General features: G+C 26.5%; 1 protein-coding gene across 1 annotated transcript in view; it reads left to right on the top strand.

The window, feature by feature from the left end:
* The first annotated feature begins 15,361 nt into the window (after positions 1-15,361).
* LOC129608109 (uncharacterized) overlaps positions 15,362-25,533 on the top strand; it is a 158,415-nt gene continuing 148,243 nt past the window's right edge. The window contains exons 1-3 of the mRNA XM_055519433.1: positions 15,362-17,105; positions 17,520-18,755; positions 21,560-21,954. Of these exons, the coding sequence (XP_055375408.1) occupies positions 17,717-18,755; positions 21,560-21,954 (1,434 nt within the window). The 5' untranslated portion in view covers positions 15,362-17,105; positions 17,520-17,716. The remainder of the gene's footprint in view (positions 17,106-17,519; positions 18,756-21,559; positions 21,955-25,533) is intronic.

The raw sequence follows: 25,533 nt of genomic DNA, 5'->3' as shown, positions 1-25,533 counted from the left end.
TCTATTATTGCACTCTCTGTAGTCAGAAAAAATGAATAAAAACTATAATTGTAAATACACTATAAACGGTAAGTGTATACAAAATGTGAAAAATGTCTTTTAATAATAGTATAAGTGTTGCCGTTTTTTTATATTAAATTTTAGAAAATTATCAGAAATCGTGATATTGAATTTTAAACTAGGTCTATGAAAATCGAATTTATTGGCTACTTAATTTTTATTTATTTTAAATTCAGGAGAAGTGCTTATCAGTTATATTGAAATTTTTTCTGTTTTTTGCTCACCTACAGAGCAATACTATTTCATTAAAAATAATAATAACTTATGATTCAAGGGCAGTATTTCCTTTGTTCGTATGAATCACATTTATTGTATAATCAAATCTAATATACGAGTATATTATTAATATAATATTTTTGAATTATTCGAATAAATGAAAATGTTGGTAAATAAATTGCAATAAACGCGTTTGGTAAATAACTTGTTTACTAACACGGTAACACTTTCTTACTTAAAAAGTAAACCGGTTTTATAAAAGGAAAGACAGCAAAATGTACTTACATAATATGTATGTATATAATAGTGTGTTGTAAAATCAAAAAAAGATGAAATTTCCGTCAATGAAAAGCAAAATAAATTTTGTTTTATGTTAAATAAATTTTTATTCTTTTTGAAAAGAAAAAACAAAAAAAAAATTAAAACCAAAATTCAAACAAAATAATTTTTTTTTTTTTCCGATTTCGAGAACAAAAATGTCAATACCTTAATATTACAGGATTTCCATTTTGATATTCAGGATATTACCATCAAATTGTATAACCAATTTTTTGCAAAAAAAGGAAAAAATAAAATTTTTTTTTTTGCCTAGTTTCTTTTCAAGGATAAAAAGAAAAAATTGTAGTATAAGCAAGTCAATAGAATAAATGAAGCCATCGTTAAAACATGAGAACATGAAAACAAAACAGAAGATGTATGTAGATATTATATAATACAGTTGACCCAAATAATTCTAAGATATTTTAAGAATATTTTATGTTTGGATATTGGAAATTCATTATTTTAAGTAAAAGTTATGGGTATTGAAAGGGAATGGTACACAATATATTTTGTTTGTACACACATACATATAAGTATGTATATGTTAAATGAATATATTAATAAATTTAAAAATTCTTGGTATACACTATGAGCCGCAAAATACGAAATTATAATAGTTGTAATTAATGGAAATTCCTTCATACTATTTCAGAACAGATGGATGATTTAAACAGCAAAAAGAGGTAAAGCACAAAAATTAAGAAAATTTTTTTTCTCGGACTGGATTGGAACGGCTCTACAAACTGAATTATGTGAAGAAATTACCTGTTAATTGTTCTCCACATTGCTTTACTCGTTACATTCGTACTTAAAAGAAGGATAAAATTAAAAACCGATCTGTTTTCAATTTAGAATTTTTTTTATAATTTTTCAATTTTCAGAATTTTTAGCATTAATTTTCATATTTGTTTCTTATATACGTTTTACTCCTTTAATTTAACATAAAAATAGTATGAGATCATATGTTTGTGTGTGTATTAAATTTTCTAAGAAAAAAAATTTCAAATATTTTTCAATTTAAATCACATTAAGTTTAATACCTAAGGTTAAATGCATCATAAAATCAAAATTTCCAATATTATAATGTGCAGTATACATGTGCATGTGTAAATAATCTTGTGTGAATGTTCGCAATAGGCAACATATGAAAATTTATTAAAAATATAAAAAAATATTTTTCGATTGAATAATTTAAAAAAAAAAATACATACATATATACATTTATATGAAGAAGGAAATAATAATAAGGAAGAAGGAAACAAATTAGAATTGAAATATCTAAATTAAAAAAAGCATATACAAAATATTTCATAAAATAAAAATTTCAATTTAAAAATTGAAAAAAATTCTTTGCACTCAAAATTAAATCTATCGGAAATCTATTTGAATTCATGCACACCATCACTTTCAAAAAATTTATTGTAATACTGCATAGAAATGAAGATGCATTTTAAAAATATTTGGGACAAAATTATATTAAAGGATTAAAGTTGTACAGAAAATTGTATATTTGTAATAAAACTGTATAAGAAGAGGATAATAATTAAATTTCAAATGAAATTTTAAATTTTAAGATTATCTTACACTTATAAGATATGGTCACTTGTATATTGTATATGAATGATATTTTATTTTTGAAATTTTTCATGAATGAGGAGACTTATACCGGATGATGTTCTGTTTTTCTTGTCCTTGCCACAGTAGATAAGAATCAAGTTGTTATATTTTGTATAATCTTTCCCTTTACTTTTGATTTCTGATAGTTCCAACATAATTAAATTCCTTCTTTGATTTATTTTGGAGAAAAACGTAATATTCCGATTCTCATATTGTTCTTTTTTTTATTTTCTTTTCTAACTTTATTCCTTAAACGTTCCTCATCTTTACCACTAATTCCACTGCAATTGTTAGCCGATGCTTTTGTTGTTCTATAATCATTATATAAGTAATCGATCAAGCAGGTTTCAGGCTTTACTTTATCGCATGTGATGTCAACTAACTTCCTCTAATTATTTGCTTGGTTCTAATACGATCATTAGCATATAAGTGTGCAGGCATATTGACAACCTGTACATTACCAAGTTTATTTCTGGAATTTTCGAATTCAACATAAATTTAAAACATCTTTACTCAATAGTAGCATTTAAGTTTAATATTTGTCTAATTGCTTATTGAATTCATCTTGTCAAATGTATCACATTTAACCTGAATAATATTTTGTTTTAAAAAAAATAAAAAAGTCATAGAATCTTCCATTTCTTCTCTTTTCAAAATGTAATCCAATTAGGTGTTTTGACAAAATTTTTTGTTTGAAATAAGAAATTTCGTCAAACTTATTTTTTATTCCATTTCATTCTAACAAATTCAAAAATCCCTACCCCAAAAAAAAATAAATTGAAAATGTGACAATTCATTTTGATTATCCATTTTTTATCATTATTGTGTAGACTTAAGAGTTGTGTTTGTTTGCACAATTTTATCTTCTTTTTTTCCATTTTCAACATGGAAAATTTTTATTTTTTTTTATTTATTTTTCTGGAAAAACATTTAAAAATCTATAGTGTGTAAAATGTGGGTACAAAAAAAAAATGTAAAGAGCAAAATTAAATTTTTTAAAAGCATGATAGTAGGAAGTGTCCTTTAATTTCACTTTATTATATTACTTTCCTTTTCGATGGAAATATAAAAAAAAATGTAGAAGAAAAAAAATACAAAACAAAAAAATATACATATACAAAAAATACAAATATACACACAGTTTGGAGGCGTAATGAAATTTTTAAAAAACTTTTAAAAGGAAAATCCAAAGTTAAATTGAATTTTTTGTTTTCTTTTATTGTTGGTGGTTTTTCATATTTTTTTTTTTCATTTAGAGTGACCAGAACTGTATAAATAATTTTTCATTATAGAAAAGTTAAAAGAAAATAAAAAAAAATAGAGAAAAAGTAAATGGAAGACGAAGTTAATGGTAAAAGTTTTCCAATGACATGATAAAATTAAATAAAATGCGCATTTAAAAAACTAAAAATTTTGAAAAATGATTTTTTCCTTTATAGTTTTTATTTTTGTCATTATTCTTTTAAAAAATGATTTATTTCCATTATTTTTGTTTATGCATAAAGTTTTAAATTATGAGGCGTGACGAATTTTGGTTATGATCGAAATAAAGGTTGGTCACACACCATATATATAAAGCAGATCAAATGCTGTGGACAAGCATGAATTTGAATTCCACAAGAAGCAAATTAAATCATCATTTGGTTAAGATACACAAAATGCGGCTATCAATGAGGTTTTCGTCATTTAAACAGGGAAATAAAAGTAATAATCTGGAGCTAGTAGTAATTAGAATGAGTTAAATCTGATCTGATGAGTTAATAAAGTGGATCTGATAAAATATTTAAAAGATTTAAATCCTTTCGGCAAAATTTTAAACTGTAACGAACCTCCACAACAGCAGCCAACTCGAGTGAAAAGAAAAATGTTCAAAGGTGCATGTTAGTAGCCCATAGGCAGTGCCCCGTGAAGAAATTCGCAATAGTGTGAACCCGGCTTCTGCTCATCCCCAGCAACTCTGCGGTGAATCCGCTGGCGCACGCCGAAAGAAACATTTTCGCATGATGGCGCCCTTTCGTGTCTCGCCAGTGACGGCCGCATTCCGTTGCGAGCAGGCAGGCAAGCCTGGCCCCCACGGCGGAAGAAGGCAGACCGCAGAAAGGCAGCTGCTGCACAAAGTCTGCCCAAGATCCCCTCCGCACCAGCCCATCGGCAATTTCGTTGCCCGAATGGCTACTATGGCTCGGCACATAAAATAAGCGTGACTCTGTTCTCCGATGCCAATTCCATAAGTGCAGCAAGGCAGCCCCAGACAAGCTTGGATGCAACCTGAGCTGAAGGAAGCGCTAGCAGTGCAGCCCTGCTGTCCGAGAACACACAGATGGTGCGGTTTCTATACCCCCTTTCCAGATTGATTCTCAGACAGATCTCTATTGCATGTATTTCGGCCTGGAACACTGTGCAATACGGGTCAAGGGTTGCATATACACGCGTGTCCGGGCGGACACCGTATACACCCGAACCCATACCCGACTCCGTTTTGGACCCGCCCGCATACCACACGCTCGAACCCGACTCAAGTACCGGGCCACCCCGATCCCACGTCCATCGATTGGGAAACAGAACCCTGTACCTGTGGTAGAAGTTGTACCGCGGCACACAGGTATCCGACATGGTTATTCTTAGAATTGGATCGCTCTCAAAGAAGTCTCTGTGAGTCCTGTGGGCCAACTTTAGCCCTGCCCTATCCTCGCCAGAGAGAAGTCGGTAAGTCACTAGCCGAGCTTCCTTCAATATGTGGAGGTGCAGTGGCGGTAACCCGATCATGCCTTACGGCACCACACAATCGACGCATAGATGACGATGGGCCTAGCATGGGCCATATATAGCCACAGTGCTATTCTGGGACCAATTCCCAAGGTCCCCCGATGAAGCTCCTACACGTCCACAAGGCCGCCGTAGCCCTCCCGATAACTCTATGTATATGGGTATTCCAGAAGAGACGATCATCCAGGGTTACCCCCAGATACATCACCACCCTAGAGTAACTAATACGTTCACCAAACAGAATTGGGCTCGTTAATCTATCCCTGCTTCTGCGTCTGGTGAAGGCGTCCAAAGTGCTTTTGCTTGGATTTATATTTAACCCAACGCCTTTGCACCACCTCTCCACAACACGTAAATTTTGTTGTAGAAGATCAGAAATAGTGCTCTCAAATTTTCCTCGTACGACGAAGGCCACATTGTCGGCGTATCCCCAGAAACGTGCCCCGGAGCCCCTGAGAGCAGCGATTAGATCATCCACTACAATGGACCACAGGAGGGGCGAAAGAACCCCGCCTTGCGGACACCCTTTTGCAGCGGAGATGATAAGTATAGCGTCAGCTATGGTGGACTTAATAATCCTATCCTGTAGCATCCGATTAACCCATCTGCTAGTCGTCGCATCAATCCCTCGTTTGTGCAACGACTCACAGATGACATGATATGGGGTGTTGTCAAAAGCCCCCTCTATATCAAGGAAGCATCCAACTGCCACCTCCCGCACTTCCAGTGAGTTTTCAAGGACCCCCACCAGACGCTGCAGAGCGAGTACAGTAGACCTTCCTAACTGATAGGCGTACTGAGATTCATGCAAGGGATTGCTTTCCATTGCTTCGACCCGTATAAATATATCAATCACTTTTTCCATTGCTTTCAATAGAAAAGAAGTAAGGCTGATTGGATACCAATCAGAGTAACATAACTACTACAAAACCAAACTAGAACTGATGAAGATTACAAAGTTCAGCACCATCCAGAAATAAATGTAAGAGAGTTTCGATCCTCTTTATCATTTTACAGTTGGGGTTTACTAATTAACTGTTTGGTCATAAATTGTGATCGTGGTCCCTGCATCTGTTCATATTTTCTAAAACCATACATAAAATTAAAAATATCAACATCATTAAAATAGGACTAAGATTATTGTCATATACTTACATAACCAAGATTAAATTAAAAGCCTACCAACAATAGAAATTTTCTCTAAAATGTAGAAATTAAATTTTTTTGTGTATTAATTTTTGAAATTTAATTAAACATTAATTTATTTTATTAAAATTTTCATTCTATATAATACACCACATTCAATGTAGTTTCTATTCAATTTTATTTAAATTAATCTATTAGAATCACCTTTTATACACACATGCTATATATGTACAGTATTATACAGTTATATGCGATATGAGTATAATGCAATTAGTTTTACATGAACGCATTGCTTAATCAGAAATTTTCTATTTTAAATCAAAATCTTTTATTAAAATTTATGCCCATATAATGTATGTATGAACGTATGTACTTCTTTTTTATTGTTTAGATATATATGTATTTGAAATTTAGTATTTAAACAACAAAACAATAGAAACAAAAATTAATTAATGATCAAATTATCTATTAACACCATCGGATTCAAATACCTACACACTCGGAAAAAACAAAAAGTTTTACATTTAATTTATTCAATATAAATATTTAAAACTTAAATACACAAAAAATAGGCACAATAGGCAAAAAGTAACAATTCTATTTATGTACTTCTCTATAAATACATGGGTATACTTCATATGTGTAATGTACATGGGTGTATTTTATATATGTAAATTTCAATTTAATTTATTATATAAAGAAAATATGTAAAAATTTATGTTTAGTCCTTTTTCTTGAAATACATACATTATATATTATACCACAAATTTACTTTACTTATATTCATATTTACATAATAATGTATAAATGTATAACACAAACTCATATATGTATCCGTGTGTGTTTATACTCAATATCATCTATACCGGAACAATATTTAGTTAATGTCAGTGAATAAATTTGATTTTTCGTCTTTAACATTTCTGAAATAAAAATTTTCTTCGGTTTCGCTCGGATGTAAGTTTTTGATAATTTGGAAATTTCTGGGTCTATACTTTACCTCTAACCACCTTTAACTTGTAGGTAAGTTTGCTACTCAGCGAATAAAAACTAACGGCAAGTGGCATACTAACGAATTGATAAAAGAAGCTTGTGGTGTTATGACCTCAATATGAGAAGGTTAATAATCTTTATCTATGAGAAGGTTAATAATCTTTATCGTAGGAGAATGTTGACTACTCCTTTTATTATCTAAGTTTTGGAGCGTGAATGACGAGTTTCGTTTGGAGGCGAGTTAGATGCAAGTTTGAAGGAATTGACGAAGCAGGTGATCGTAACTGACGAACTCCAATCTAATAGTTATTGCCTATCGCCTATCAATTGTTAATCTAATGAGTATAGGAAAATGTTCTGCCTTGGGTGTACATTCCATAAGTCATGCATGTTTTGGTTCAGGATATTTTGTTCCCTTCCCTATGTGGTGTTAATTTGGAGGATTCTCAGTACGTGGAAAAATATTTATACATATGTATGTATACTAATGTTGATTTGTACATATGATGTGGTACAGTGATGTATTGAAGACCAGTGTGGGGACGGGTGTGAGAGTGTTTGGTCAAGAACCAAATTCTTCGAACCTATGGGAACTCTTTATAGCGTGTTTTAGGCCAAGAAGCACTCCATTAAATTGTGCGTGCGGTTCAGCCTGAAAAGGATGTATGGGAGACAAGAGATAATGATTATGTCGGATAGCCGAGATGCCATCAGAGCGCTGAGTTCGTTTTGATGCAATTTGAGAGGCTCAATAAATTGGTTGAACGCAAGCGGCTTCCGCTAATAGTAGAAGAGAAATACTGGTGAGTTTTGCTCTCACGGCGGCTCACAGTAGATCTTTATACATGGCGGTGAACTGTTACCCCGGTTGTACAAATTTACAAACGTATATTGATATCCCATAGTGAACATGAAAAACAAAAAAATTCGTTGCATTAGTTATATTTCATTGAATTCACTCTTTTCTGTATTTCTTACTGTTATTTTTCATATGTAACTTTAATTTCTTTATCTTACCATCAAGGATAAAGGACCTTTTTCATTTTATTTTTTATTGATTTGTTTTTTGTCGAAAATTATATTTTATTTATTTCTTACATATATACATATTTTCTATATTTTGTTAAATAAATTTTGTTTAACAATTTTAAGTATCTAAATATTCGGAACAATTTTCGTCCTCAATAGAATTAAGAGAATATTTAATCAACTAAATAGGTTCATTGGCCACTTTATATAGATTTATGCCTTTGCATAAGATCTACATTTTTAGAATACTGGATATTAGGATAAAAGATTCTGTATATATTTTATACATTTTTATAGGCGACACAAAAATTCCTCAATGGAATTTAATTTATAGGATTGTGTTTTGCTCTATTATTTTAAAAGGGTTTTTTTGCCGGATATTACCATTAAAAAAAGGAGGATTTTGTACTAAAAATATAAGAACAAAAACTAGGGAAGTTTTTAGTTCGTATTTTTGTGATACCTTCGCAATTTTCGAATTTATTATGCATTTCAAATAGTTTCAAAGCATATACATTTTATTGTTGCGAATAACAAAAGCTGAAGTTATGGAATAAATTCATTAATTCTGCAACCCTCGTAAATTTCTTACAAATGCATATCTCGTGACAATACCAAAGTTTATATGTTATCTATTAGTATTTCAGATAATTAGACTATGGATCAGATTTACCGATATTAAAATGAAGCGACTGATACCACCACAGCAGCCATAAATACTCTTGTCATCATTAAAAATCATAAAATTTCGATTCTGTGCAAAATAAATCCAAATCTCACTTATTGTACAATTAAAGAATAAATTTTTAATAATTATAAAAGACAAAATTACTTTTAAAGAACGGAGTGAGTTACCAAATCGGGGGAACAGGAAAATTCATGCCTTGTTGCGTAAAAAATATTAAAATTTTTTTTCTGTAAAACTATTTCCATAAATTTTGGATTTTACATAATGTTCTTTAATAAAGAATGTATCCAAAAATCTTCAATAGAATTCTTTCTTAAATAATCGCAAAAAAAATAAAAAAAAATGTTATATCATTCCAAATCATTTTGCATGAACACGAAATTTATGTAAATTATCGGAAGAGACATGTGTCCAAAATGCCGAATTATATTTTTATACCTATACGTACACGTTGGGTTTAACATTTTATATGGAAAAAAAAGGATTTCATTTTCAGTTTTCATTTTCACTTTTATTTATATTTTTTGTTTTTGTGTTTTTTCCAACAATTAAGGTGTGGTGATGATGAACTTTTAGGATATTTTATATGCCAACATATTATATGGTATGACTCACAGTTGTATAAACTGTGAGAGTATGATTATAATTTTTATATCAAAATAGTGGTTTAAAAGAACAAATTTCGTTTTTACTTATATAAGTATATCGTGCTATCTACTTGTTTATATGTTCAGGTAAGTGAATAGACAGGGGAATTATATAAAAATTTATTCATGTATTTACAATATTTAAGTTACTGTTAACGACCGAAATATTCTAAAATAATACCAGCGGTTCAAGAGGAACGGTGTAAAAACGCGAAAACTGCTGGCATTAATTCTGAGTATTGCGGTTGGCATTTCGAAAGGACACTTTTTATTGGGAAAGATGGCTAGGAGACTAGGAATTTGCTCATCAAATATATGCCAGGTACACCGAGACATCGGGGTGGTGGAGAACAGCCATCACGTTTTCTGCAAATTTCTGCTCTGATGCGGAGAAGAAAACAATTTTTCAAAAAATATTGATTTGACGCATTCGAGGAGCTCTCGGGCTGTCTGTAGGTTATCTGCTAAATTTAATTTGACATTGAGCCCAATGATCTATAAGTCGATTTCTGAAAGCAGCTTGCAATTTCGGTGGTAAATTGTTGAAAGAAACCAAAAAGGTAATCCACAAATTTCCTCTGAATTATCTATAACCTTAGAGACATTAAGACATCTACGGTTCATTAAATCTATACTCGATTCTATTTCGCAGTAAATTTTAATTCATCTGCTCAATGTAACGAATTCGTTACACGATACTGACCTAAAAAAATAAATTCTATTTTATTATTTTGCCAGAACAAAGGCAAAGAAAGCAGAACAAAACAAAAAGAAAAGTATAGGAAGAAAAACGAATATAAATTTTTCTAAAAACTTTCTTATATGTCATTTTTTGTGTTTTATTATGTCAACTAAAGTTGTATGTTACTTTTAATAGAGCAAAAACATACTAAGATAGCAATTTGCATTATTTCTGTTAAAAAAAAAATAAAAAATAAATTCTTGTTTTGCCTTAAGTTTTCTTATTTTGTTTAAGTTTTTCTTTCATTTGGGTATTCCTTAGGTACAAACAATGTGTGTATTCTTTTGTAGTTAGATAACATACACGAAGTAAAGATTTCAAAAAAATAAAAAACAATATGACAAAGATTAAGAAAACAGGATGTTCTAGGTGACATTTTTTTTCTTACATAAATAATTTTGTTTAAGAAATTGGAAAATTTCGAGTTCAAAAGCAAGTGTTGAATAGCTTAGAATCAAATTGCGGATTACAATAAAAGTAGTAGAACTAAAACTTACAAATAAGTTTTTGTTATTTGTTTTAATGTATGCGTCAAGAAAAGTGTATTGAAATATAGAGATATGTAAATTTAAAAACAGTGCAAGATTGATTACTCAATTAATTATATATAAGTGTTACTTTCCGAAATTTGCAGAAAGAGCAAAGAATTACTGGGCTATCTCACGATTTAGAACTCAATCGGTATGTTGCGCTACAAGCTAATCAATATGATGTTGTTTAAATTTGGAATCAACTACTTTTGATACGGGACTGACGGTGGATGCATAAGACTGTCAAATTTCATGCTGTTAGTCTTATTTGTTTCCCAACCACTTGTGTAAAATTAAAACACACTTACTTTTAAGGCTGTATGGTGGGTAGCCGAGTCTCTCAAACTATTTCTCAAAAACTTATGGAATATATTTAAACTATGAATTGACACATGATTGTCAAATTTCTCGAAACCGTTGTTTGAATGGGTTAAATAACAATATCAGCCGTTCTTTTATGATGTCAGCCTTTTTTAATTTTTTAGTTATCAGGAGAATGGATTGACAACATGTTGAAATCATTGCAAAATTTTATACCGGTTAAGAATATATTTTTATATACATATATATACTCGTATTCATACCGCAGACGACTCCTTCAAGTGGTTACAAACTTCTTAAGAAAGTTGATGTATAGTCCTCACATCAACTGTGAAAGGTGTAGGTGTAGCGTGCAATAATAATAGAACAAATGTATTAGCATTAGACTATGTAGTGTATTAATGTAAATAGATATCATAAAACTTTTTTGATTTTACTGCCAGATGTTTAAATAATAAAATATAATATGCATACGTCTAAATTTTTCTGTTGGACTCACATGTTTTAATTGAATTGGATAAATAAATTGAAAAAAAAAAAATTATTCTCCCACATTCTTTTGCATTTAGAAGCGTGTATAAAAATATGGCTAAATATGTTGTTATTCCCCTGGTACGAGCCTAGTTCATATAAAATATGGACTAAAAATAATTGTCTTTGATGCTCTTTTCAAACTAAAAATTACAAAACAGAATGTATAAAACTTTTTTTTAATGAATTACATTACAGTCATTGCGTAAAAGAGTGATATTAAATACCTTTAAAAAAAAAAATTGCATACTTTTAGGATAAGTTTGAAAACTTTAAGTAAGTAAATTACTAATTGGTAAATTTCTTGATTAATAAGTGATTATAGTAATTAAAATAATTAATTAATAATTAAATTAAAGGAAAACGCATAATAATTTATTACAAACATATAATACACATACATACATAATATGGGTGTATATTTAAAATTCGATTATTAAATTCATAGATAAAAATTCTTGAGAAAACTTTTATATAAATTTAGAAAGTCCTGCGGGACTACTGAAAAATTTTGTATATATTCATATATTTGTATAACTCTTGCAATTTGTATGTGTATGTATATTTAGGTGCATGTATATGTGTATATTGTTTATATATAAGCAGAAATTTATTTTAATATTAATCCTTTTGAATTAAATTTGTACAAAAAAAAAAACAACACAAATAAAATTTTATTAAAGACTTGTATAAAAGCCTTGTTCTAAGAAGTTCTAAAGAATTTTTAGGAAAAAAAAAATATTCCTAAAAAATTTCTCCTAATTTTCTTTTCATGAAATACAAGAAAAAAAAATAATTTTTTTTTTCCTTAAAAAAGCCTTTAGGTAATCAAATTTCTCATTATTTAAATGTAAGCGGCTTATTTGTTTTTAAAAGATTTTTGACTTTATTTTCTTTGTTTTTTTTATAATGTTTTTTTTTTTTGAATACTTACACGTGTAAGTATATATATAAAATGTTTATTCTTATATTTGTACACAAATATGTGCCTATACTAATATTATATAGAAACAAGTTCCTGAAAGAAACAAACGAAAACAAAAAAAAAACACAATTCAAGTGAAGACTTTATTTTTAACATTTTCAAACAATTTAAAAACTTTGAATTGTTTCAAATTTATAGGGACACTAACAGGGAGGCATTGTTAAATGAAAATGGAAATAAAAAATTAAAGATAAGAATTTTTTCTCAGAATAAGCTCTTAAGTTCAATTATTTGATTTTTGAGATGTATTGTATGTGATTTAGAACTTTAACACTTTAGAAATGAATGAAATAATTGTAAAATATTAACTGTAATTAACTTTTAGTATTTAAAAGCCATTAACAATAGAGTAAAAAAATCGCAGATGGCAGGCAAGGGACTGGAGGAATGTAATATTTGGTTAGATGCAAAATGATATTTGTCGCAAAATAACATCCTTCAATAACTGGTTTTCACATCCTTCCAACGACAAAATATCGGCTCATTAATTTCGATCAAAAGAGGATATTGTATAATTGGTATATATGTTAGGACGACAGGCTGCTGAACGACGATATCAGAACCTACTGAATATAATTACATCACTTTTTCATCCATCCTTGAGAGGCTTAACATTGGAGAAACTTGTCCGGGATTCTGATGATATTCTAATGTGGCTGTTTTATATAACTATGGTTTACAGATCGGATACATTATCGTACCTAATTAATTTGAATTAACAAAATATTAAATTATTGCAAATACTTAACCAAAACAATAATTTTCTAAACAATTAAAAAATTTTTTCATTCTAACAAATATTGAAAATCCTATTACTTTATTCTATTTGTAAAGTAATTTTTGAATATATTTTTTTTTGCAAATAATTATGCATAATATTTAATTATAAATTTTGACATTTTTATGATTAATTGTATACAAGTAATTTTGTAACTTAAATTTAATTTCTGTCAAATGAATTATGTGTACAATATGCGACATAATATGTAAAAGTATGTAATGTGCTATAATTTATTGTTCTAATATTAAGTTTCTAATTAATTTTTAATTTATAAAATATGACAAATTTTCATTGGAATTTGGATAATCATAGGATTTGAAATTAAATCTAATATGTGTATTGTACATAAAATGTATTCTTTGAAATATAAAGAGAAATTTAATATTTTAATGTTAATTAAATGCTATATACGAAATATTTTTGGCATTGTTTGCAAATCTATAGTATGAAATTATATAATTAAAATAGTTTTCATTTTTACAATATAAAAATTCTGCATCTTTTAATAAAATTATCATAAATATTTGTAATTATCAACATTTTCATTAAAAATTTTATTACTTTTTATAAAATATTTTGGATTTTTGAATATTTAAGTAATTTCGTTCCTTTTATGGATGTACAACCTTCCACTATCGGCCCCATAACACATAGGAGTAAAATTACTATAATAAATTTAAATTTTACAATATAAAATTTAATTTTATATTGTAAAATTTAAATTTACAATATAAAATTAAATTTATTAATTATTATTAATTAATTTTACAATATAAAAATTAAAGCCATCTGGCGGAAAAAATACGTAACAACTTCTTTCAAAATTTTTTTTTTTATATACATATATTTCTACCTTAAATGGAACGCAAATATACTATTTTTTATTTTATATTTCCAAAAATTTAAATTTTGTTTTTAATTTTTATATTTTCAGAACATTTCAAAATAATTAGCTTTTACATCAGATAGAACTCAAAAGAAGAAGAAAAAATCGCATACAAAATTATTACTTTTCCAAAGCTGTGGATTAAATTATTAAACTTCTAAAATCGTTTGTCATATGCATAGTTGCCAAAGTTACATAACAAAAAATTAAAATAATATTGTGTATAAAAGAAAAAATAATAAAATAAATTTAATTATTTTAATAATAAAATTTTAGATTTGTCACGTCCTAAAATAAATTCATCATAAATTGAATAATAATACATTCTATAACCGAAATTCTATTGAAATGTCAACCTTATTACATTACGAGCACATAAAATGAACAATAATAATAAAAAAAATAAAAAAGAAATTCTTAAATTACGTGTAACATTAAAATAACATTCTAAAATATTTGCGGGGAAATTCTGTCAATGTTGAATAACAAAAAAGGTATGGCATTTTATATAATAATTAATAAAAAAAATTTTGGGTATTCTAAAAATGGCATGAATTAAATTATAATATACATGTATATATGTATGCATATAAGAATAATGTATCACTAATATATTAACATAAAGTGAGAAAAGAAAATAATTTTGACATTTAGATGTGCATATGTCAATAAAAATTAAAATCAAGTAAAAATAAATAAATAAATGTGAATTAAGATTATAACAAATGAATTATTGAATTTGTGGAAATTATTCTCTAAATACGCTTGGAATTTAACAAATTTTATTTATAAAAGTGAATCGAATATATAAGAAGCTCATAATTATAATTGTTTAAATTCAAGTTTGTCATTGCCATAACAAATTGTTTAAGTTAGAGTGTTTACATGTTACACAATATACGTTTAAAATAAAAATTAATAAAAAAGCTTGATGAAAATTCCAACAAAAAATTTGTTTATTTAATTTACTAAAAAATAAATTTAAAATTATATATATATATGCATATATATATACGAGTATATACTTAATTATGTGACAGTAAATTTTCTTGGTAAATAGATTATTTGCCTATCAAAAGTTATAAGTACATGCATATATTATTATAAATGTACAATGTGTGTATATATGCTTAGGAAATAAAAAAATTACAAAATAAACATGTAAGATATAAAAAAGCAATAAAAAAAAAATAACAAAAAAAATTCAAAACAAGTGTCAAAATGTCATCCCATTTATTGAAAAAAAAATTTATTCGAAAAAAATATAATAACAAATTTAACATCAATAGGAAAAACAATAATAATAACAATAACAACAAAAATAAAAATAATATCAATATTAAAAAGAGAACATTCTAATACCGTTATTAAATTTATCTACCTATTTAAATCAAGGTCGAGTTCAACGTAATAAATTTTTCGTAATAAATTCCTCTCAAAAGAGTACACATTATATGGTAACACCGTAGCGCCATCTTCATTATTATATTATCATCTTTTCTCTCTATTTACTACAAAGTAAATAAAAATTGTACAAGAAAAAAAAATAATAACAGCAAAAGAATAAAAGAGAAAAAGAAAAAAGATCAATACAAAATAGAAAATAACAGAATAATAATAAAGAAAAGAAAAGGAAGAACAGAAAAAAATTAGAAAAACGATTTCCGTTATATAAATCTGTTATAAATCTTCTAAAGCAATTTTACTTATAATATATTGATTATATATTGTTGTTTGTTGCTTTCTATTAATAAATTTATATGTGTAGATAAACTTTATTTTGTAGATAAAAAAATTCTATTACTACACAATATGCAAACACATGTACGTAAATAAAATAATAAGATATAAATCGAAAATAAAAATCGAATATCGAAAAAATACAAAGAAAAAAAATCATAATATGTAAACAGAATGCAAAAACAAAAGAGGAAAAAAAACAAAAATCGATAAATAAATGAACAAAACAATGACGATGACGACTACGACGACGACGATCATAACGACAACGGCGGCAACGACGGCGACAACAACCACAATAAATAGATTTTCTTTTTTGTATCGAACACCGTTTCTCAATATACAATAAGAATTATTGTCGTTTCTATTGTATTAAAATATAAGGATTCAAAAGGAGCAAACAAAAAAAAAAAAACAAAATTTAACTAGATTTTTATTAATAAACAATAAGAGCGAATGAAAACAAAGAAAAGAATTTATTTACATATTTATTTTATAACTGCACACTCACATACATTTATGGAAATTTGTACAAGAAGATAAAAAAATTTTTTTTGTTTTCGTATTTAAATTTTCAACTTAAAGGATAATATCGTATTTGCCCATACTCCGCCGAGCTTCAGGTCCTCTTATGGATTTTAAATTTTTATGTTGCTTTTTTTTTCGGTTTAAATAGAAATAAATTTTGGAATTTATTTACGAATGTTTAGCTATTAAGGATAGAAGAAAAAAATCGAAAAGAAAAAGGACTAAAATTGAAAGTTAAAAGAATAAATGAAAATAAAATATATCCTTTTTTTTTTAATTCGAACAGAAAAAAAAAAAAATAAAATCGGAATGGAATTTCAATAATTTTTTTTTGTGTTTTTGATTCTTTTTTTTTTCCGTATAAAATTGTTTTATTTTTGTGAAATGAAGAATAAATCTTCATTTTCTCTAATACATTCTGATACGTTTATCTTGTCTGGTTTATCTAAAATGATGGGATCTTAATATAGAACACAAAATATATCACGACAACATTATATTAGTGTATGTATGTATGCGTGTATATACATAGGAAAAATCACTTGAATAATCGATTTAAAGCAGTTATAAAATATGAGGTAAGTTGAAATATTGATTTTTTTTTTCGTTTCTGTTTCAATGTAATAAATGCGACAGAAATGCAATGCTATTTTGAAAAGGTCTTAAGGCTATCAATTTTTTTGTGATATATCCTCCTCTTTGATATATCTCACTATTTTACCTGTTGTTGAGAATATTAGAGTAAACGAATGTTAATGTTAATATGGTCTTATAAATTTTTGTCATGTAGGTCATTTTCTGAAAAATTAAGATAGAATTGTAATAATTGAAGTTTTGAGTCAATTTGAAATACGTAGTTTAGGCTTTGTGTTGGGGTTGATGCTCTTGAATACAATATTTTTCATAAAACTCATTTTTGAATTAAAACTTTATTGCCTTTAATTTATGTATGACAATTAATCGAAAATATTTAATTTTTTCTTCTATTCCAGTCAACTCTCATTTACCAAAAAAGAAGAAAATTGTAACATACATTCTCTCTAAGGTCAAAAATAAAATCAAAAAGTGTACAAATTCAATTTTATTCAACGAAAATAATAAACAATTGCGGTTAAAAACAAAAGGCAAACAAAAGAGAAGAAAAGAAACAAAAAAGAAAAATTAAAAATTTGGACAAAAAAATTTATAAATGAAGCTTCTACTATCAACCTGTCGATATCCTTTTCAAACTTTTCTGCTGCTGACAGCGTTTCTATTCTTTAACTATTTTATATCATCAACAATTCAAAGTGAATTGCTGTTAACAACGACAATAAGAAATAAGGCGACAAAATTTGAAATTGAAACTGAAACTGCAACAACTACAACAACAACAGCACCCACAACAACAAATACATTATTGAAAAATACAATTTTGATAACACCAATAACAAATAATAATAACATTACAAATTCGACAAAGGATATAATAAAAGAAAATAATAAAAAAATAATATTAAAAAAACCAATGATATCAACATCATCTCCTCTTCATAATAATATTGTATTAGATGCTAATAATAATAATAATAATCAATCTGAGGAATTTCAAAAAGAATCAATTTTCAATTCATCAATATCAAAATTAATCAAAACATCAATATCAAATTTATCATTAACATTAACAGAATCCTCATATACGATAACACCAAAAATAATAAAAGTGACAACAACACAATTACCATCAACAATAATATATGATGGTTCAAGGACAATTCAAAAGGATATTCTTAAAGAAAAATTACAATTGATACAAACAAAAGAATTTAAGAGAAAACTGAAAAATTTTGAAAAAGAGCAATTACTATTGGAAAAAGATAAAGAAAATCAAAATCATTATTATCAACAGCGACAGCAACAGCAAGAGCAACAGCAACAATCACATTATCAAATTCAATATAAAAATTCTAGTACTATAAGAAATAATAGTAGTTATCATAATAGTAAAAAAAATAATAGTAATATTATAAGTGATAACATTAAAATTCAACATCGGCATCAATATCGTAGTATAAAAGAAAATATAACAAAAACAAAAAATAATAATAATGATAGAATTGGTGTAATTTTATTTAATAGTGATAAAAATTCTATCAATACAACAACAATTCAATTGGGATTTGAAAAATTTTTGGAATTTTTTCAACTTAATTTGACTAATAGAAGAGTAGATTTTATTAAAGAAAATGGTAAGAAATTTAAATAATGTCTTTACCATTAATTTCTATGTGTGTGTATGTGTGTAAGAGCGTCTGTAAATGATTTGTATGTAAAATGATGCGGCTGTAAATAGTTGAAAAGTTTTTCTTTGATTTTTGAAGCGTATATTTTACGAGTCCTTTGTATACTTGTATACTTTTTGTATTTAACTTGTAAATTGTCATTCAATTTAGATAAAAAATTTGACTCTTACCACGTTTTAGAAGTTCAATTTAGAAAACAGATTTTCTGGAAATTACAACTACTTTATAAAAACAATTTATATAATGTCCTTGATCTCGTTTTATCCATGAAAAATTTAATTCTATTAAATATACTACAGAAATATTTGCTGAGATCATTTTAAAAATTTCGTCAGTTATTTGATGGGGGATGAGGAATGTTTAATTTCCAGCATTCGAATCTAAATATTAAAATAATTTTGAATATCTCTGGGAATAGAAAATTTAAGTCTTGTGGCTATTACGAGTAATTAAAATGAAATGTAGAAATTCCAAATTTACAATACATTTTCAAATTTAGACCATTTCAAATAATTCTCGAGGCTCTAGAGAATATTGTTAAATAGTGTTTAACTCAAAATGTTTCAATAATAAAAAATTATTCCCACCATAATTACACCACAAACCTTTATCTCTATCATCTTTTTGTTAGTTTACATTGTTTTTTTTGTACACACTATTTTGTAAAGTTCGTCTTTTCTATTTCAATGTATGCACATATAGAAAAATGTAAAAAAATAAACAATGAAGTAATATTATTCTTAAAAGAAAAACACAAAATTCTAAAAATAAATTTTTCTTTTCTCCATTTTGTGTTCAGGATGTACCGTACCACATAGGATAATGCAAAGTAATTGTTAATACATAGTTAAAACTTTTCGTTTGTTGCTTTTTCTATAGTCCTATTCAATTTTCTATTCTATTTTTATTTAATTCTTAGAAGTCTATTAAGAAAAAAAAATTTCTTTTTAAGATGTAGGCAATTAGTGATAGTCTTTATCTAGTATTTAAAAGTTAAGCTGGAAAAAGTATACATTTTGTGTTAAATATCTCATTATTATAATGAGTGTTAAGGTTATAAGGTGAATTAGATTTTTTTTTATCTATACATGGTATACATTTGATACTACTGGGCAATATCCTTTTTTTTTTCAAGGAGTGTATAAGGTGATACACAAATTTTCAAAGATTTTTAATATCAATTCGCTTAAGTACAAAAATTCACAAACAAATTTTTGCTTCTTGTTCATTTTGTATTTGTTAAAAATTTTGGTATAGAATTTCATTGTTTTATAACCTTTTTGAAAATGACAAGTGTAATAGCGATAATAATGGTCAATTTGATATCATAAAGAAAACAAAAATTAATTAAAATTCATTTTGATGTTAAATTTTTTTGTTTTGGTCTCTCAATAAGCAATAAGATGCTGTGATCTGAATCAGTTCATGTTATAATTATAAATGTGAAGGAAGGTTAATTGATTTAATATTTTGAAATTTTTTAGAAAATGAGAAAATTTTCATTAAAAATAATTCGGTTTTAAAAGATTTATTAAATTATTCAACATTTATTAAACAATAATTTAAATTAAATTTAATTAAGAGTTTTCGCAGCATTGGGGGCTGTTTTCTGTTTGGAATTAAATATTTGTTTAAGTGTGGTTAGTTCTTAGTACATGTGTTATTAAAAGGCTGTGGAACTAAAGGAAATTTGTTGATTCCGTAAACGGAAAACAAGTCAACAATATTATTTTACCTCTTAAATTTACCTCTTAAATTTGCCATTCTTCGATTCCTAACATATCTACGGCGCTATAAAATCCAACTACCTTGTGGCAAAAATGTCCTTTCAAAGTTGACCATTGTGCCTTGATTAAATTGCTGAGTAGTACAACTGTAAATCTCTGTGCTATTTAGTATAAGATTTTAGAAAACTATTTCTGTGAAGTTCCTCCTAAATTTATGCAATATTGCATATTAAAAACATCATTCATTTATAATATACCTATATACGAGTACATACCTAATAATATTAATAAAATCTTGTAGCTATAAGTAAAATTTTTAAAAGTTTCCAGAAGAAAATTGTTTATCAATTCGCTATAATTTTGAATTAAAAGCGGCCCCCGGCTTTTTTTGGCGATATGGTGTGATTAATAGAGGTGAATTTCATTCAGAGGTGAATTTTTTAATGAAACGCGAATTTGAAATTTCCAGTATGTTTTATAGGTCCGGTCCTTCTGAGTAGGTATCTGGAATGTTGAACAATATCTATATATTGTGTTTTAAGAAAATGAAGATTAAAAATTTCGAGATTATAATTCCAAGAAGCGGTTTTAAATTCTGTTAAAGTCACAAATGAATAATGCATATAATTAAAGTATGTATGATAAAAATTTTAATAAAATTCTTCTTTTTGTATGTATGTATGTAACAAAAATTATTAATGTTTATGAAAAAAGATTTATTTAATAAATAAATCAAAATTTCTGTTTGAATGAGAAAACATGAATAATTTTACAAGAATGATGAAAAAAAAGAGAACAAAAAAAAAAACCAAAGTTTATCAAAAATGTTAAATCATTCCGTTGTTATGCTCTTTGCTTTTCTCTTTTGAGTTTTTCTTTGCCATTTGATTGTATATTTAATTTATATACCCTCATACACACTTAATATATAGAGACATGTATGATTGTGTTGTTGTATTTATCCTTTTCCATTTAAAAGAAAAAAAAACATTTTTTTTTTATTTTTTTTTTTTATTTTTTAAGGTCTTAACAATTTAATAAAACACTTGGAAAATAAAAATTATACAACCATAATAAAAACATTGCTAACTAATGACATCAGTGAAGAAGAAAATGAACAAAATAATAATAACAAAAATTCACGTAAAAACAATACAAAAACAAATAATTTCAATAATAATAACCAAAAATTTAATAATAATAATAACAAGAACAACAATAATAACAATAATAATAGTAACAGCAACGGTAAAAACAAAAATAATAACAAAAAAAAATTTAACCGTCAAAAACATTTGAATTCTATTGAATATATAAAATCAGTTAGTAATGCTGCTGTTGGTTTATGTCATCTTAGTCAAGGATATTTAAAGGACTTTAATAAAACTGTATTAATGTGGCCGTGTCCAAATATGAAGGTAAGTACATATATTATTATTGTTATTATTATAATATTCTGTTTTTTATGTCATTTCTTTTAAGTCCATATGTCCATTAATATAAGCTCTGTTATATGTATAACAATTTAAATGGGAATTCTTGTTAATGAATAACAAAATATCTATATTGTGTTGAATTCTATTGAAATTTGGAATATTTTATGATTTAATATTGTTTTGGATTGCATTTATTTCTTCTTCTTATAATATAGTTAAACAAGTATAACAATATAATCCACTTTGTAATACAAAAATAATCTACAATATTACTCGTAGCTTTAGTCAGTAATTAAAACTTCATTCAAATTCGTTACACAAGTATAGGACAAATTTTAGAATTTAAGAAATTTTCGAATATAATTCGATTAATTTAGTGATTTCTCAATATAGTTTTATAATTTAGTAGTCCTAATTGTTCTGAAAGATCGACTTCAGAATTTGGGTGCGATTTCGAAAAAAGCTTAGAGACTCCCGCGGAACATTTACAAAAATACTTTTTACAACTACCACCTTTAAGTATTCAGTTGGAATGAGCTTGATGGAAGCATTCTTCTTGTATTCATCTCTGTTATACTTTCGAAATAATGGATTTTATGATTTTGTTTTTTTGGAAACCGTGTGGGTACGAAATCAAAATTTCATTATAACCAATTCACAAGCTGTTTTGAACATTTTTAAATTATGTACACAATTGAATTGTGAAAAAAATATGGATTGCCCATTTAAATATTAATTTACATTTTATTTATGCATATAACAAATTTAAGTATGCATAAACTATTGAACATTTTAATAGTAAGTGTGTGTGTATGTGTTTTTAATGTTTTTTGTTTGCCTATACAATTTTGTTTTAAAACTTTCTCTTGTATAATTTTATAAAGTTGAAAAGAATTTATGCAAGCATTTCTGATTCTGATGTCAACATAGTTAGTTATTTATTATGGCACTTTTGCTTTAATAATATTTTAATAATAATTTTTTCTGATGTAACAAGTTCATAAATTTGCATAAATTAAAAATTATTTAATAACAATGTTTATTGTAAAACAATGTTATAATTTTCTGATATTTTTTTTTCTTATTTTTAAACGACGTATTTTATGTTAATATGTTTATAAATTTTTTTTTGAAAACTTGTTAAAATATGAAATTATTTCATGTAAAAAAATAATAGATATATATATATACATAAAGTAGAAAAGTTTATTGAAAAAAAAAGCATTGTTATCTTACGTGTGCTGGAAAGCTTGATATATTTATGCAAAATTTCATAAGTTGAAGAATGGTGTCTTTAAACATATTCCCCTTATACATATGTAGGTACACATACATGCATGTAAAATTTCAAAATAAAATTTTTTAAGAGTTTGTTTTCAGCTATATAAAAAAATAAAATAACTCAGAGTTGTAAAAATAATCAGAGACTCACAGTTGAGTCCGGAATGCAGTTAAATAATATAGAGTTATAGCGCTTAGTATGTGACTAATGACTAGTTCATTGAAAAGAAGTTGTTGAATTAATAGTAATTTGACTATGGAGTAATTTCAATTTGAAAATGGACATCGGAGCCCATTATTTTTCGATAAAATTACTGCTTCTTTGGAGATCCCATTCAACAATTGTGGTTATAATCAACTACTCATTTTACTGTTAAATACTTACACGCAATTCATTTGATAAAACTGTATAGACTCTTAGTATTTTCACACTGAATCTCCTTCCTACTTTTCTCGGGAATTAATTCAGAATATAGAATTTTGATTTTTTTGCAAAGTCATGTATCAAAATGTAAGATATTAAATAACGTCATAAATTGTTTAGAGAAATTTTATTTTTTTAAATTTTCCGAAAGCTTCATTACATTGTATTTAATTGAACACATTAGATTTGTACACCGTCTTTTAATTTAAGTGTGATTACAAGTTTGTTATTTGAATTCTTAAGCGCAAGCCCACGAAATACAAAATATTTTTTTTTTAAAGCATTCTGCTACTAAATGTAAATTTTGATTTACAACACATTAGATTGCTGGCCGCGATAATAATATATTAAAAAATATTTAATAATTATTTTTAATTAATAAAAATTAAAAATAACTTAACACATTCGAAAACCATTAAATTTTTTATTTTAACATAATTAAATAATGTATACGCTTGTAAATAAAAATGTGTGTCTATATATATAAGCATATACACATACATATTTTGTTTTTATAATAAATTTAATGTTATTATTATAAAGTTGATTAAGAGTTTATAAATTTGAAATACTTATTAAAATAAATAACAACAATAACAACTGTAATTTATTTAATAAATTTTTGCTTTTTATTTTTAAGTAATTATTGTTAACCAACAACTACAAATTGATTTAGTAGACTGGGTGTACGAGATTTGATAGTAGAACCAATGAATGATGTAACTAAAAGAATGAGCCATGGCAGAAAAAATTAAAAACTTTTCTCCTAGAACTCAACTAGAATCAGTGACCTACCGCTTTCTACCAACTGAGCTACAAAATCATCGCAAATTGTTCTCAACATTCTTAACTCTTACTATAACTTTTTTCAGTTAATTGAGTTTTTAAACAAAAATTGTTCAAACCACTTTTCTTTAATGATCCCAAATTTCTTGAGCTTAAACATGAGCTTACTATTTTTATTTCACGTGTCATGTTTTCTGAGTTATAGAAAAAATGTAAAAATCGGACGCTTTTCAGAAAAATTAATTTAGATGAGAGAGAGAGAGAGAGGAAGTGGAAATAAAAACAGTCACCTGTTATTTTTTATTCGTCTTAACCCATTCCATTCACCCCGCCTTCGGGAGTACAATTTCGTATATTTGACACTCCGTATACTAACACATTATGAATAACTGATATGCAAATACAATACGAGTATGTGTATAAGTATTTAATAAAATTATTATACAAAATATTTGACAATTTAAAATGAAAATAAGTCTATATGCCTATTATGTACATACATACAACACACCTACATTTTATAAACATACAAACAAATTAAAATATTATTTTGTATACTTATAATTTTCAAAGTAAAGGAATAGGGTATGAGTTTAATTATAAAATTAATTGACTGATGAAATATAATTATCAAGTATATTATGATAAGAGGATTAACAACTAAATTATAACTAGATATAAATTAAATAACTTCATAATTATTATATAAAAATAATAATATTTACATAATTATATAATAGTTCAAAAACATTAGAAATTTCATAATTAATTTCTTATATACCCCAAATATCGAAATCATTTTATATAATTGCTTTATAAAGAATGAAATATATGGGTAGGTAGGTAGATGTATGCATATAATAAATTATGTGTTTATTATAAAATATATTTTCATAATGATCCGTAATAGTAGGATATAAAATTTTTGAAGTTTGATCTATAATAATTTTTTTAATTTGTATATTTTTCCACAAATGGACCTTAAAAGTATTACAGTTTTGATTAGTTGGTTCTTAACCTTCATATGTAAATCTTTCTATATGGGTTAGTTACTAAATTCTGTTGGTGTT

Source organism: Condylostylus longicornis, unplaced genomic scaffold, assembly GCF_029603195.1.
Source record: "Condylostylus longicornis isolate FDR11 unplaced genomic scaffold, ASM2960319v2 ptg000030l, whole genome shotgun sequence".
Classification (NCBI taxonomy): Eukaryota; Metazoa; Arthropoda; class Insecta; order Diptera; family Dolichopodidae; genus Condylostylus; species Condylostylus longicornis.
This window is presented reverse-complemented; position numbering and strand designations above follow the sequence as displayed.